The 15170-nt window shown below is 35.5% G+C and overlaps 2 protein-coding genes across 7 annotated transcripts in view; one reads left to right on the forward strand and one right to left on the reverse strand.

Moving 5' to 3' along the window:
• LOC125665485 (glutathione S-transferase P 1-like) overlaps positions 1-15170 on the reverse strand; it is a 16767-nt gene continuing 1597 nt past the window's right edge. The window contains exons 1-5 of one of the 4 annotated variants that reach the window (XM_048898134.2): positions 4438-4575; positions 1503-1692; positions 1034-1168; positions 575-728; positions 1-425 (exon numbers count right to left, since the gene is read on the reverse strand). In XM_048898134.2, the coding sequence (XP_048754091.1) occupies positions 209-425; positions 575-728; positions 1034-1168; positions 1503-1692 (696 nt within the window). In that variant the 5' untranslated portion in view covers positions 4438-4575 and the 3' untranslated portion in view covers positions 1-208. Of the gene's footprint in view, positions 426-574; positions 729-1033; positions 1169-1502; positions 1693-4437; positions 4576-15170 lie in introns of those variants that run through there. The other 3 variants (XM_048898135.2, XM_048898136.2, XM_056152244.1) reach the window with 3 other exon arrangements.
• Positions 7411-15170, forward strand: part of LOC125665478 (uncharacterized) — a 27834-nt gene continuing 20074 nt past the window's right edge. For all 3 annotated transcript variants that reach the window (XM_056152240.1, XM_056152241.1, XM_056152242.1), the window contains exons 1-4: positions 7411-7487; positions 8962-9621; positions 10219-10764; positions 13357-13634. In XM_056152240.1, coding sequence (XP_056008215.1) covers positions 8982-9621; positions 10219-10764; positions 13357-13634 — 1464 coding nt within the window. In that variant the 5' untranslated portion in view covers positions 7411-7487; positions 8962-8981. The remainder of the gene's footprint in view (positions 7488-8961; positions 9622-10218; positions 10765-13356; positions 13635-15170) is intronic.

Below are 15170 nucleotides of genomic sequence, written 5' to 3' on the forward strand. Positions count from 1 at the left end.
TATAAGCAAACCTCTGTTTTAATGAAACAATGCAACATTAAATTCAGCAGTAATAGCCTAGTAACTATAATGTCTACAGTATGGATGAACTACGATAATGAAACAAAATAGTATGACATTCAAGTATCTTGCAAGCGCTCCTTTCCAAACAATTATAATAATATAAGGAACCAGAAAGCGCTAGATTGATGGGCAGTCATCCAGATCTTTACATCATGCTGTTGGTGTCCTGTGGATGCTTGGCGTATCGCTCCGACTTGTAGTACGCTGCAAGCTTAGGTCGGGCTTCCATACGGGTCTTAAAAGCCTTCAGCAGAGGGCAATAATCCGCTGCCTCAAACGCCTTAGGGTAGGAATATTCACAACCTCGGAGGCATTGAAGTAGTCCCAGGTCTACATACGTCAACTCTGATCCGAATAGGAAACTGAGAAAAAAAATATCCATGAAGATATGTAAAAGGACTCTTAATCAAATCAAGTCTTGATAATATTTTATTTTTGATGTATAAATAATTGAAACAAAAGTATATTTGGTGGGACACGTTTAAATCTGAATATTTTATAAAGTACCAACCCTTGCCCATCATTATTTCTCTTCAGGACTTCCTCAAAATATTTCAGCCATTTTGGTATCCTCTCTTTGGCGACCCAATCAATGTAGGGCTGTGTCTCCTCCTTTTGATTGTGGTAAGAATCTATCCACCTCTTGCCGTGGAAAGCCAATCGTCCTGGATAAAATGCAGTGCCATTCACCATTAATCTAATTCCAAACTTAATTCCCAGATCGAATTTTTTTGTCTCACGTTTTCTTATCACATATCAGAAAGGCACTGACGAAATCATCAAATCGATGTTAAAAAAAAAAAAAAAAAAAAAAAGTATTCATAAAATCTGACAGATAAACATTCAGGTAAAAAAGTAATTTTTGAACTATATTTCATTCGCATAATTTTTGTATATGAATTTGAATTCAGATTTGATATTTTTAGATGAAACGTCTTTCCGCCTCATACATGTCACGCGCCGAATTTACCTTCTGCTACAAAATCATGTATGGTAGCATTTACTTGCTCCGCTTGCCACTTTTCTTCTTCCGATTTGGGGACAAGTCCAAATTTTTCTCCTAAATATTTACAGATTACAGGTGTTTGTCCAAGATGAAAGTCACCTGAAATAGAAATAGAGAACTAAGTTACTTCCGATATTTCTCTCGCACACTGTCCTTCAACGTTCTATGTCGGATATTTCATTATTTTTACAAAGCTTGAATTCAGAATTTAGCGCGCAGTAACAGATTTCGTGTGAAATTGCTTGTACTGAATATCACATCTTTGAAATCTGATAAATTTGCATCTACGTTTATACATTAACACTGCCATATAAATTAATCTATTTTTTCTCTCTAAACATTGGAAATCATTACAATTACTTTAATTTCTTTCACATCGTTGATATATGTATACATTGATAAGTGAATAGCTCTCTTTTCTAGGATTACTAACCTTTTCTGAGGACGGGTGGGAATTGGACAGGGAACCCACCGATGCCGTTGTTAAAGACCATTTCCCGGATTTCGTCAAAGGATTTAATTGGTTCACTGTATGATATTCCCATTTCTTCGAATATCAAACGAATAAATTCTGCCCTCCCAGCTAATGGAAGATTGTAATAAAGGATTTCCCACTCCGCCATCTTTAAAATAAGAAATCAATACAATATATTGCACTGTGTATACTGGTTATATATGACTATAATGTTCGAATTAATATGTTCTCTGCTAGTAAAGAATAATTTTCATGGACCTTACTGATAGATCAAAGGCACCTGAATTTCTATCAATATGTCGTTCAATAAAGCCAAAGATTGAAAAATCCTACCTCCCAAGATTGAAAAATCCCACATCCCATTATATATAAATATAATGTATCTATATTGTAACAGGGAGAAAATGCAACGGACCAGACCGGGATTCGAACCCGGGCCCCCTGAATTCTCTAGTTAAGTGCTCTACCAACTGAGCTAACTGGCCACCGGCGATCGAACCCGGCTGACCGCTACAATATATAGAGGGGGTAGGATGCTTCAATCTTTGGCTTTACTGAGCGACTTCTTGATAGAAATTCGGGTGCCTGTGGATAGATACACGTAACAATAGACGATATTTGACGATTGATCATCGCCGATAAATCTAGTTCACCATGACGATTTAAGATAAAAAAAAACCCAGTGACAGAGTTGCTTCTATACGGTAGGGGTCTAATTATCATATCAAATCGAACTTATCGCCGATAATTGCTAGCGATGCAGCTGGTAAAAAAGATTAAGAAGGGAAGTAACATCGCTGTGAAGTTGTACCGAGCTTTTGAAACGAAAAGACATACAACTTGTGAGCATGAATATTTTGTTTCCGGCAGATCCAGAAAGTTTGATACTAGTGATCAAAATAAATAATGGCCTTTTTGCACTTGATATACGGAAAAATTCATGATATTGAATTTGAGAGTTTATCGATAAAAGGACATAGTAATGTCAATTTCTAAAATTTCACATAATTTTCAAAGTCTTGTTTGAAGATTTAAACTGGAGCTAAATAGTGGGGAGTTAGTGATCAAATTTTAAATTGGGCAAAATAGTGAATTTTTATACAAGATTTCGAAATTAATTTAGACTTTTTCATCAAGAATCGATGTTTTGTTTGGAAGAATATATCAACCAATATTGATACATAGATTACAACATTTGAACTAGTTCCAAGTCTCAACTACATGCATTTGTATCATGAATTATAAAACTGAAATACACTTACAGGAGTATACAAATAGAAGATATATTGGATGAAACAGAAACTGTAAAATCATGCAGATTGAGAATTATTTGATTAATCAATCATTTCGCCACAAAATATAGTCCCTGCCAAACCCTTTCAAAATTTTAATTGACACAAAAGAACTGCGAACGATAGTATTGTTTCGCCGCGCCCACCTGCATACTGGTCAATTGTGAAAAGATGTCATCTTTAAATGATTTTTTATGTCAATATAGATATTTATATGACTTTTAATAAAAGTTGATTTATTTGACAAAACAGGGAGAGATAATTCCATATTTTTAATTTGTGTTAAAATCACGTATTTCACTATAGGAATCAATGGAAAACGGGAAATATTTTTATAACACCCCCTCCCGTGAAACACAAATTCCTTTTTGACGGTAATTGTCATTTAGCAAATTTATATCAGAACTTTTTTTGTTTCACGGGGAGAAAACATATATATGCTTGTAACAGACCAAAACCCAGCGAAAGGGTTCACACTGTGACCAATCGCAAATGAGGTTAAAGTGTGAGAAATGAAAAGTAGCCATTTTTTACTCAATGATATAAAGTAGTTTGACAGATCAATTGGTTATTTAATTATATCAATAAGCATTTAAGAATATTTGACGTTTTAAAGCCCGGTTTCAAGGAACATATTTTTCTACCCCCTAATCAAAAGGATTTGAAATTACGAGCAATTACTTCATAGATTCTGGTATTAAAGTTAATAATCAATTACTAATGGATTCTACTTTGCATTAAAAAAAATATCATTAGCAAAATTACAAAACTTTTTAAAATATACGAGTTGAAAATGTAGGCGGGAATCCAGAGTTAGCGTGCGTAGTTCTTTTTCAACTGGATAGAGTTTGTAATATGTTTACACCGAGGGGATCAGTGTTGAACCAGTAAATACTTAGTTGTAGCATCCTACGCAGTTGTGCTCAAAAGATCAGGAGCTAACTTCCTTAAAATCACTACCACCCACATACCTTTCTGTCCTAGATCCGCCACTGTCATCAGATTAATTACATGTAAGACATTGATATTTTGTTGTCACTCACTGGATTAGGTACATATATGAAACTTATACGTTATCTAATTGTTCAGACCACGCTGAATTTCTGCTGAATTTGAACTTGAATTTACACTGGAGAATGGTTAGAGCTAGAGGGTCTGATTTCAGTAATTGATATTTCATACACATTCGGCTAGACTTGCTCATGTCTCTCTTTTTTTTTTTTTTTTAATAATCAGTGCTTTCTTTAATTCTTTTGATAATGCCAAACATAGCTTGATGACATTTAAGTTTTCTAAAACACAGTAAAATTTGGATGAAATGATAATGTAATAAAAACAACATAGAGATTTAAGCAAGTCTAACATTCGGCCTATCATTACAGCTGTAGCAATAAGATTTGTAATGAAATATTTCCAGGTTTCCAGATTTAAAAAAAAAAAATTCAAAAACACACAATTTGTGTTTCAACCTAAAATATTAAGTTAATGTTAGAAACATATGTTTTTGGTCCACGTATTGCATTCCCTTTTAACATAAACAACAAATGTTTCTTAGCAATGTGTACAGTAACTTGTATTTTATATTACTAAATTCGATTTACCTTCAGTACTCACAGTAATGAGATATAACGTCCACTGTTTGTTAATACAGGTACCCGCTTCGTGTTCACGGTCGCCGAGACCGAAGATGGTTAGATCGGGCGTGAGGGGTTTGTTTACAGTTAAATACACACACACAGAGTATGGGAGCCTGGTGGGTACTTTAAATTAATAATAATAATAATAAAGCCTTTATTTATCCAGGATTACATATTTAGCGATAACGCTAGTTTTCAATATGGTCCTGCATATAACATACATACAGACAGATATTAGTAAAATAAACACAGATTAAAAGAAGTAGAATACATATAAACTTAAGAAATAATTATGAATGTAAGATAACTAGAATACAAAATGAAGCTTTAAAAGTATGGTGATAATCTCTAAGATAATTTCTCTTAAAACACGCAACACTCGTTGAGTTTCTTATATTTTGACTCAAGGCATTCCACACTGTGCTCCCTGAAATGCTGAGAGATCTTCTATAATATTCTGTTTTTGCCCTGGGTATATACAATATATTTGAATAAGAATTTCTAGTTTGCCTCTGACTGACTTCTGATACATATTTAAAAACATTTAAATAATCTGGCATTAAACCATGTAAAACTTTATACACTAAAATGACTTTTCTATAGACAAAGTAATCTGATAGAGGCAACCAGTTAAGTTCTGTAAACATGACATTAGATGGTGTTTCAAAATTTCTGATGTTAAGAATTACCCTTGCAGTTCGTTTTTGCAATATAAAAAGCTTATTCACATTTTCAGCATTTCTTGGATTGCTCCATATAGTACAACAATATGTAAAATGTGGAAAAATCATAGTATTAAAAATCTTCAGCAGCGCATCGTTTGACATAAAATATCTTATTCTTCTTAAAATGCCAATTCTCTTGGAAATCTTGTTCATAAGTGATTCTATATGACTTTTCCAGGACAAAGTTTCATCAATAATAATACCAAGTAATTTTGACTCCTGAACACATTCTATGACATGGTTATTTATCACTAAATTTAATTTTCGATACTTTGATAACTTTTGTGCCGATTCAATAAGCATACATTGAGTTTTAGACAGGTTTAAGCTTAATTTATTTTCCTTAATCCACATTATACTGAGCTGAAGATCTTCACACATCTTTGACTCAATATTTTCCACTGACTTATCTGTTACATCTTGTGAAGTATCATCTGCATACATATTTACATGAGACTGTTTCAGTGCTTGTGGATAGTCATTAATATACAGGATAAAAAACAATGGGCCTAAAATAGAGCCTTGCGGAACTCCAATGGTTACATTTTTTTCATCCGATAAATTGCCTTTCCAAATAACTCTCTGTGTACGATTTGTTAGATATGATTTAAACCATTCAAAAGTATCATTGCATATGCCAAATGACTTGAGTTTGTGTAATAAAACCTTGTGATTGATAGTGTCAAATGCTTTCCGTAAGTCTATAAAAAGTACACCAGTAAGTTTACCTTCATCAATATTTTTAAGCCATCTATCTACTAGAGAAATAAGAGTACTTTCACATGAGTGTTTTGGCCTAAAACCAGACTGACAATCTGTAATTAGAGAATTTACTGACAAATATTCATAAAATGAATTAAAAACATGCCTTTCTAAAATTTTGCTAACACAGGGTAAAATGGATACAGGCCGATAATTATTAACTAGACATTCATCCCCTGATTTAAAAAATGGTACAACTCGTGTCTTTTTCCAGTCATCTGCACAAGTACATGAAGATATAGAATAGTTGAAAATATATGCAAGAATATCACATACACTGTTTGATGAGAGTTTTAGAAGTTTGACAGAGATACCATCCAAACCTGTTGCCTTTGATGTAGACATACATTTTATCTCATTTGCAATAAATTCTGCAGTTATACCTGGTATTGTATAAGAATTTTTAGGTATTTGTTCTTCAACTGTAGGTAAAGTGTCATCAAAATGTTTTCCTAGCTCATGACCAATGTTACAAAAGTAATTATTAAAACATTCGGCAATATCCTTTGTATCTTTAAAAATTACGTTATTGTCCTTAAGAAATGTACAGTTTGTATTCGTTTTCTTAGATGGTAAGAATTGCCTAAGTTTGTCTCACATGTCCTTGGGCTTGTTTTCTGCCTGGGAAATTGCTTCCTCAACAAATGCATGTTTTGCCTCCCTCATCTTTTTCGTCACCCTGTTTCTTGATGCTCTGTGTAGGTTCCACGCGTGACCATCATTACTCTGTGTCGCCTTTTTAAAGAGGTGTTCACGACAGTGCATTTCTGTAAGTATGTCATCGTTTATCCATTCTTCTGAACGTGAGTTAATTCTTCTTTCTTTTAGAGGAATGTGTTTATCCACCACTTCAAAAAATTTAGAATAAAAGAATTGCCACATAGTATCAATATCCACCATTTCATATATGGGACTCCAGTCAATAGTGTTTAGTAAATTCTTCTTGAAAACTGCTCTCATTTAAGTTTTTAAAATTTCTATATTTAATGTGAACGTGACTGTTTGCACCGGCTCTAATTTTACCATTTACAGCGTAAATCAAGTTGTGGTCACTTAATCCTATTGGGAATACTCCTGACGAAGAAAACTTATCCGGACTATTCACATAAAGATGATCAATTAAAGTACTGGAGTCTTTAGTCTCACGTGTAGGGTTTTTTATCAGTTGCTGATATCCAATGTTTTTCATGATAGTCTTTAAACGCTTTGTCTTGTACTCATCCACATTGAAATCGCCCATAATTAGAATATCTTTGTGTTCTGCTATTAGTTGTTCAATCCGCCCCTCAAACTTCTCTAACCAATCTACTGTGGAATCTGGAGGTCGTTGAGATCAATATTTATTTGCAGTACCATATTTTGTAAAGAATAACAAATCTAAAATAAAGGAAATACGTTAACCACAAAATACTGTGTTAAGATGTTGTTTGAATCACACGCCCACTTTGGCTTGAAACTGAAAGTAAGCGTTAATGATCCATATGTCGTTCCATAGGAAGAATAGGCCGATGGCAATTGATTCCCAAAGTAAGTTACATTTCATGGTTAAGATCAGATTTATAATGATAATCGTACACGTGTTCAGGGTATGGAACATATTCCCGAGTACATTTCTACACTAATTACCGGTAGTAACCTGTTCGTAGGCCGACATTGTACAACACATACAGTTTGTACTTCCGTACGTGTATACAAATAAATGCAGACAATCATTTACGAAAACAATTGTAATTTTATGCATATGCATGTATAAGCCTAGTAATAAACTGGCATTGGTGACCCCATAAAGGGACCTGTACAGGTATGGAGGAACATAGTGTAGTTTAAATTAGACCAATACCCTTACAATTTTGCGGGAGGAGTCCTAGATAACTCTTCCACAGTCTTGTTTGCTTTTTCTAAATTTATACTGCTCCTGTTTGATTTTCTGAATACTGTACTTATTTACAGGTACTATTGATATAGAGAGGACATAATTCTCTGTGATAGGCTGGTAAGAAAAGAGTGAACTCGATAAATTCCCGTTTTAAGTGCCCCCAATATAAGACAACCCATAAGGGCCATTATTGAAGAAAGATCTATCACCACGTGAAGATTTTAAATCCTGGGAATTTCCTTGGTTGTTGTCATAGCAACTGATTGCGAATGGTGGTTGTCCATTGTTGGCTGTATGATGTTCTCTGAATTTTCTCAAATTTGCCATAAAATATATTTTGAAAAAGGGAAAGAAATTAAAGTTGAGATTCTTTGTCACTGCACCCCATCCCTCCTGTGGGGTCCGAAAGGTGAGATCAAAATCTTGAGAAAAAAATGATGCTGTATTAAAAAACAACAACTAAGAATAATTTATTTCCAAAATATAAATTAAAAAAATTCCACCTTGTTTTGTCCATTGTGTTGTATCGGGTATGTTACTGTAGTGAGCGTTAAGGCACGTCTATTTTAACGATTGATTACAATATTGTTTAACGCCCCGTTTGAGAATATTTCACTCGTACAGACATCACTATTGCCGGTGAAGGGCTACAGAATTTAGGCCTATGCTCGATGTTTACGGCCTTTGAGCAGGGAGGGATCTTTATCGTGCCACACTTGCTGTGACACGGGACCTCGGTATTTGCGGTCTCATTGGAAGGGCCGTCCCGTTTAGTCGTCTCTTACGACAAGCAAGGGGTACTGAGGACCTATTCTAACACAGATCCCCACGGGGCTATATTCCAACGACAGGAAATTTCGTTAGAAATAAAAATAGAATATAAATATACGAAATGATTTTCATTTTTAAAAATACGTTACCAACCAAAATTCACACATTGATAAATTCTGTCCAAAGGACAGTGTAGTACAATTATTAATACATTTTTACAGGACTAATTACTACAGCAAAATAATTATAGAGAAATTGTCAGGCATCACTGAAATGCTTGTTCAAACCATGCATTTTTTTTAAAGATTCCATTATAAATCGTATTCTTGTTTAAGAAGGGTTGATGTTTTACAGAGGGTAATTGAAGTACCACAATGGCTACTGGGCCAGATGCTGCTGGTCGCTCCAGATTTGCAAAGCTCGGAATGGCAATAAACGAAGTTCTAACACAGACGTACAGAGACATTCTAGAGAAAGAGGTATCTCCTAATCATGTTTATAACAGCGTGAGGTCATCACCAATTTATTCACATATCCGTAGTGACCAAGAACTTCTTTTGAGAAATGCTAGATCTTCAGGATATGACGATTTTGACATTACCCTGCTGTACACATTGCTAAGAAACATTTGTTCAAAGATTCCTCACCCAACTAAAGGTTGGGGTGGGAGTACCCTCCCTGCTGCAGGAGATCAAACTGTGGGCGACGACATCGAAAGGATAAGATTAATCCGTAACTCTGTGTATGGACATTCCAATTCAGCGTCCATTTCACAAGCGGAATTCGATAAAAACTGGTCATTGATAGATGAGGTGTGTCGCAGACTACAATCTTATTGTGGAAAAAACTATATGAAAAGCCTTAAAAACATTGAGACGCAGTGTTTGGAAGAAGAACACGAGGAAGCAGTCATAGGAAAACTTAAAGAAGAGTGCGAGAAGCATAAATCGATTGGAGATCGACTCACATCTCTAGAGGAAGCTGTGAAAGAAGCAACGGTTTCAGGAAGAAAAGGTGAAGATACATTTGAGTTAGTATTACTTTAAAGGTTATTGACTGCGTTGTTTGCAATGCTTTAAATGACGATTGCTGCAACTATCCAGGGCAAGCGATCTTTTCATAACACGTTTATCAAAATTGACGTTTGTCTTTTTTATGCATTTCGAGATAATTCTTGTTTAGGTGGGTCACTGGCATCAGGGCAGGGGTAACAAGTTGAATATGTTTTGCTGTAGAGAACATCGTATTTTGTCCTTTGTTATCACCAAGTTCTTCTGAAGAGAACATCCGATAAAGTTCTTTGTTATATCCAAGTTTTACTGTAGAGAACATCTGATTTTGACCTTTGTTATCATCAAGTTCTACATGTACTGTAGAGATTTCAGACGTCCGATTTAATCAAAACCCCTTGGATTCGTTCATTTTCTTGCATCTCACCCAGAGCTGGATCTCCATATTTCTATGGAAATCGAATTGAATGCTGTGTCAAGATTTAAAAAAAAAACTAAAAGATTTTAAAAAATGTCCATATGAATGATCATTTTGTGTTTGCATTGTGAACACTGTTTTTGGTTGCACTGTTGGGTTGATACTTTAATTTTTCTTCTTCAGGAAATCGTCTTCAGTGGTTTAGAATTCGTATAAAAGCCAATGAATCCTCAAAACAAAAGGATGTAGACACATATACAGAAATGATAAAGGACACTTTAAACTCAATGATTGAGGCTATCAATAAAACGTCAACGGAAGAAGATATATGTGATCTACAGGACAGTTTTGAACAATACGTCCAGGGAGTTTCATGTGAGGATGATAAAGAATCTACCTTTCATTTACTTGGAAAGATGAAGAAGAAAATCCACTGGTTTGCAAATATACACCCAGAGACACAGATTACTGTACTTAAAAGATTTTTGAATTTTTTGTTAGAACTCAGAAGGAAGTACGGTGTAGATAGCGTCCACTGTAAGACCGGAAGTGTCCTTTTGCAATTGACCTTTGGAACAGAGGTCGGATACTTTAGGTTTCTGGATGATCTAAAGAAGGGAATTGTGGATCAGAGATTGATCTGTATATTTGTTGATTTAGATCTCCTTTCTACAGTCGGCCTGATGAGGGAAGAAATCTCCATCTCTATAACAGATATCATCAGTGAAGGTAAGATTTGATATACATGTAAATACCAATGTAGGATTTATTCAATGGTTATTGAGCTCCCGAAGCTTCGAGATGAATTTAGTATTGAACATCGAACCAAAAAATGTTGAGAATTCCCAACTCGATACTATTGCTTATTAGTTTGTGGTCGTCCAATGAAAACTCGCGTCTCTTATCACTTTCGGTTCGATCTTGTACTCTAGCTGTAGACAGAGATGGTCGACCCGGTATCGTCCTCTGGGCTCATTGAATATTGCACTTTTCAGGCAGCTTTGAATGTTTGTTTTACATATTTCGATTGATTGATTGATTGTATATTGTTTAACGCCCCTCTGGAGAATATTTTACTCATATGGAGACGTCACCATTGCTGGTGAAGGGCTTTAAAAGTTAGGCCTATGTTCGGCGCTTATGGCCATTGAGCAGGGAAGGATCTTTATCGTGACACACCTCGGTATTTGCGGTCTCATCCGAAGGACCACCCCATTTAGTCGCCTCTTACGACAAGCAAGGGGGTACCGAGGACCTACTCTATTCCCACGGGATTACATCCTTTTCAAGAATTTTTACTTTGATGGAGATGTCACCAGCAGCAATCATATACGTATGTGTACGTCTTGAGTTTCACACAGCCAATGGCACCAATCAGACAATGTGTCTCGAGCTCACGACTCTAACTACTGAGTTACTGTGAAATAAGATGTCAATAATTTTGCATGCATATAATTGATTAAACTGATTATACGGATATTATCTCATGCTTTCATTTTATAAACCCCTTCATGCAAACATTACTCCTCATATTTATATAGAATAATCATCTTTTGTTATACTCCGAATGACTTTCCGTACAAAGCAAGCGCCTTTGTGACGTTCGCTTGGGTGAATATATAAATATTGACCCAAGAAAGGATTATCAATAAGAAAACATTGGTGTACATTAGATTTTTTTTAAAAGTTGAATTATAACTCTACTTTGTCCACCGCTGAGCTATTTGGAGCATTTTTGAATGTTCGTTAATCTGTGGGGGAAAGTACATTAACAACATCTACATCATGTCTGAATATATTTATATTGAATCGGAAAAAAAAAATACGTCCACTGAAGTCATTTTAAAATTGATTTATTGTATATTGCAGAGCTCCAGTTAATTTTTTACCACAAAGAGTATTTACCCCCTGATTTTCAAATCAATGAGTATTTTGCTTTTCAGAAAAATTCAAAAGGGTATTTTGTTAATTTACTGATTATCTTTGCTCTTTTGTACAGAAGATGTCACCAGATAAACGATACTTCTTCCGTTAAACTTGAACTTAAAGTTTATACTAAAAGGCCGCTCCAGCTATTTACAGGGACAATCCTTTGTAGTTCTTTTTATTAAAAATATTCATTGTCATTTGGAATTTGATATTTATCATTGATGCATTAAATTTGAATATGTCAGACACTCAAGTCACATGACTATGATCCAATTTTGTATATCATTCGTCCACGATCGATATTACAATTTTTTTTATTTCCCTGTGCTTTCGACCGCACACTAACTCTTTAAGAAAGAAAGTATAACAAGTAGGCCCATATAATAGTGTTTTGAGTTAACTCTTCCAAATTTTCAAAATTGTGATTGTCATCCAAACGTATTTCATAGCGCTAAATATCATGTATGATCAAGCCCTGGGCTAACCTCAATTCATATGAATAAATAATTCATATTTATATCATACTACATGTATCACAAATACGCGGACTAATAAGCATTACTTTGGGAGTGTAAAGCGTATTTACATTCGCTAATGAGTAATTATACGCATGATTTTCAACTTAAATGCGTATTTGGTAAAATTTAATGAGTATTTACGCTGATACGCACCTTATCTGGAACTCTTCATTGTTTAACGTCCCTCTCGAGAATTTTTCACTCATATGGAGACGTCACCAATTCTGGTGATGGGCTTAGGCCTATGGTCGGCGCTTACAGCCATTGAGTATTGAAGGTTCTTTAGCGTGCCACACCCACTGTGATACGGGACATTCGTTTTTAAGGTCATCTCCGAGGACCCGTTATATTCACACCTGATGTCGTGCGTTTAGCGATGGAACTGTCACTACTTGTTTTAACGACTTAGGTCTGTCACGGCCGGGATTCGAACCCCGACCTTCTGCATGCGGGGCGAATGCTATACCTCTATACCACCACGGCGGCATATATGTCTTACTAAAAATATTAAACAAAAGATATCAACCATATGTTCTCAGAGTTTTATAATAATATTACGACCAATTGCAACAGAAATATAATTATTCATATTGTATTGTAGCTCAATGAATTTCGACATGAGTGCTTGAGTAGGAAACATTCGATATGAAGAAAAAAATTGTGTTTAAATTGTTGTATGTCGGTGCGTAGAAATTAACATGAATATTACAATAATGAAAAGTTGCCATTTCCAAGATACCATACTTTTTATATACAAGATGTGATTTCATGAGAAGATCTCGAAGATAAAATGGCTTCGTATGAATGTGTTTGATTTGGGAACGCAGTGAACTCATTTCTGTCAGTGCCTTTCAAAAGAGAAATCAAATTGTAGAAGATGTGGCAGCTACCGAGAAAACGGAAGCGGAAACAACAGACATACAGTTAGCTCCTGAAAAAACGGAAGCGGAAACAACAGACGTACAGTTAGCTCCCGAGAAAACGGAAGCGGAAACAACAGACATACAGTTGGCTCCTGAGAAAACGGAAGCGGAAACAACAGACATACAGTTAGCTCCCGAGAAAACGGAAGCGGAAACAACAGACATACAGTTAGCTCCTGAGAAAACGGAAGCGGAAACGAAGACAATGGAAACAACACCTCCAGTGTCAGTGAGTTCAACTTTCACTATGAAAAATGTTTTGTTATTTATCAAACACAACCATTTACGTATATTATGGTACCGGTGTCACAGCATAACCCCCGTATTTCCCTTGGGAAGAATGGACCTAAATTAAATTTTCCCGCATGGGCCTTTGGAGATCTGTCCTAGTATCAAAGTTTCCCATCCACAAATCCAGTGTTGTTTCCCTTCCGTTGCAAAAGATTGATTGATTGATTGAATATTGTTTTACGTCCCTCTCCAATTTCCTGATTTCGTTTCCAGATGATCATCAAGCTTGTGCTACAGCACCGATTTTAGCATACAGTAATTATGTATGCATAGATACATGTTGCTTCATCCAAATCAGCGTTATAGTCAAATATTCATAATATGAAATGCAAATTTATGGAGAGTCAACATAGTCATATCTACTGTGATGTTGAAATACAGAAACGCAGGTTTCACGAACGTAAACATCTTTGCTAACCAAGGGTGACACATCCTGTAATGGCGGCGCCCATGCAAGTGTGTGTGTTTTGTTGTGCCACTATCAACGATAGAAAATGAAAACTCCAGATTTGGCACCCAAAATGACTGATTATTTTAACTAATACTTCACTTTCATTTGTGCCCCCCCCCTGGAAATCCTGGATCCGCCTCTGGTATGTTTATTATTATCATTGCTTCATGGCACGTGAATAAAATCAGTCATGGATGATGCAATTTAAAAATCAGATGCAAATTTGAATTAAGATATGGTCTTTCAATCCCGTTCACATGTCATTTTGTAATCAGCGTAGGTGAGACATCAATTGTGTTTACACGAAAGAGGTGTGTTTTAGATCGAAGGTCAATACAATTACTGGTTCAAATTGTGCCGACAACACAACTGGAACAAATTACGACAGTACTTTAAAATACGCAAGTAAGTTTAACATACCTATAGAAACCGTTGAAATACCAAGTCTGTTAAAATAATATATTGCTCCCGTGTGATTAAACTACGAACTCGTGCTGAACATGTAGACTGTACATTATAGACTCGTACGCAGTACGATAGTAAACGCTTGGTAACACAGCCCTATCTTTATAGACACAAATACACCCTCCGCTTCAACAATGCAGATTAAGCATCTCGCTGAAAGTTTTATAACTTGTCCAACTTAAACGTAGTCAAAATCTTGGCTTCGAAAGCATATTTTTCTATGCTACCGAGAACTGGAAGTAAGGGGCTTTTTCATTTGTTGAAAATCGCAAATTAGAAATTGTAAAGCGACCAATCGCATATAGAAGCCGAGACACACTTTCCAGAGAAAATACTGGACTTGTGACCCACGGTAGGTAAACGCAGAGCGACCAACGGTGGGTTTCCGACGATGAAGGTGACAATGCACGGTGTTTCTCTTTCATGAACACCATGACAATTGTATCGTCACCCTTGGCTAGCGAAGATAGAACATAAATAAAATAAATCAAAATCGATCTCAGTAAGTTCGAGACAGCGTCATCATCATAGTTACACGTTACCGGAAGTTGCTATAAT

Source organism: Ostrea edulis, chromosome 10 (genome assembly GCF_947568905.1).
Source record: "Ostrea edulis chromosome 10, xbOstEdul1.1, whole genome shotgun sequence".
Lineage (NCBI taxonomy): Eukaryota > Metazoa > Mollusca > Bivalvia > Ostreida > Ostreidae > Ostrea > Ostrea edulis.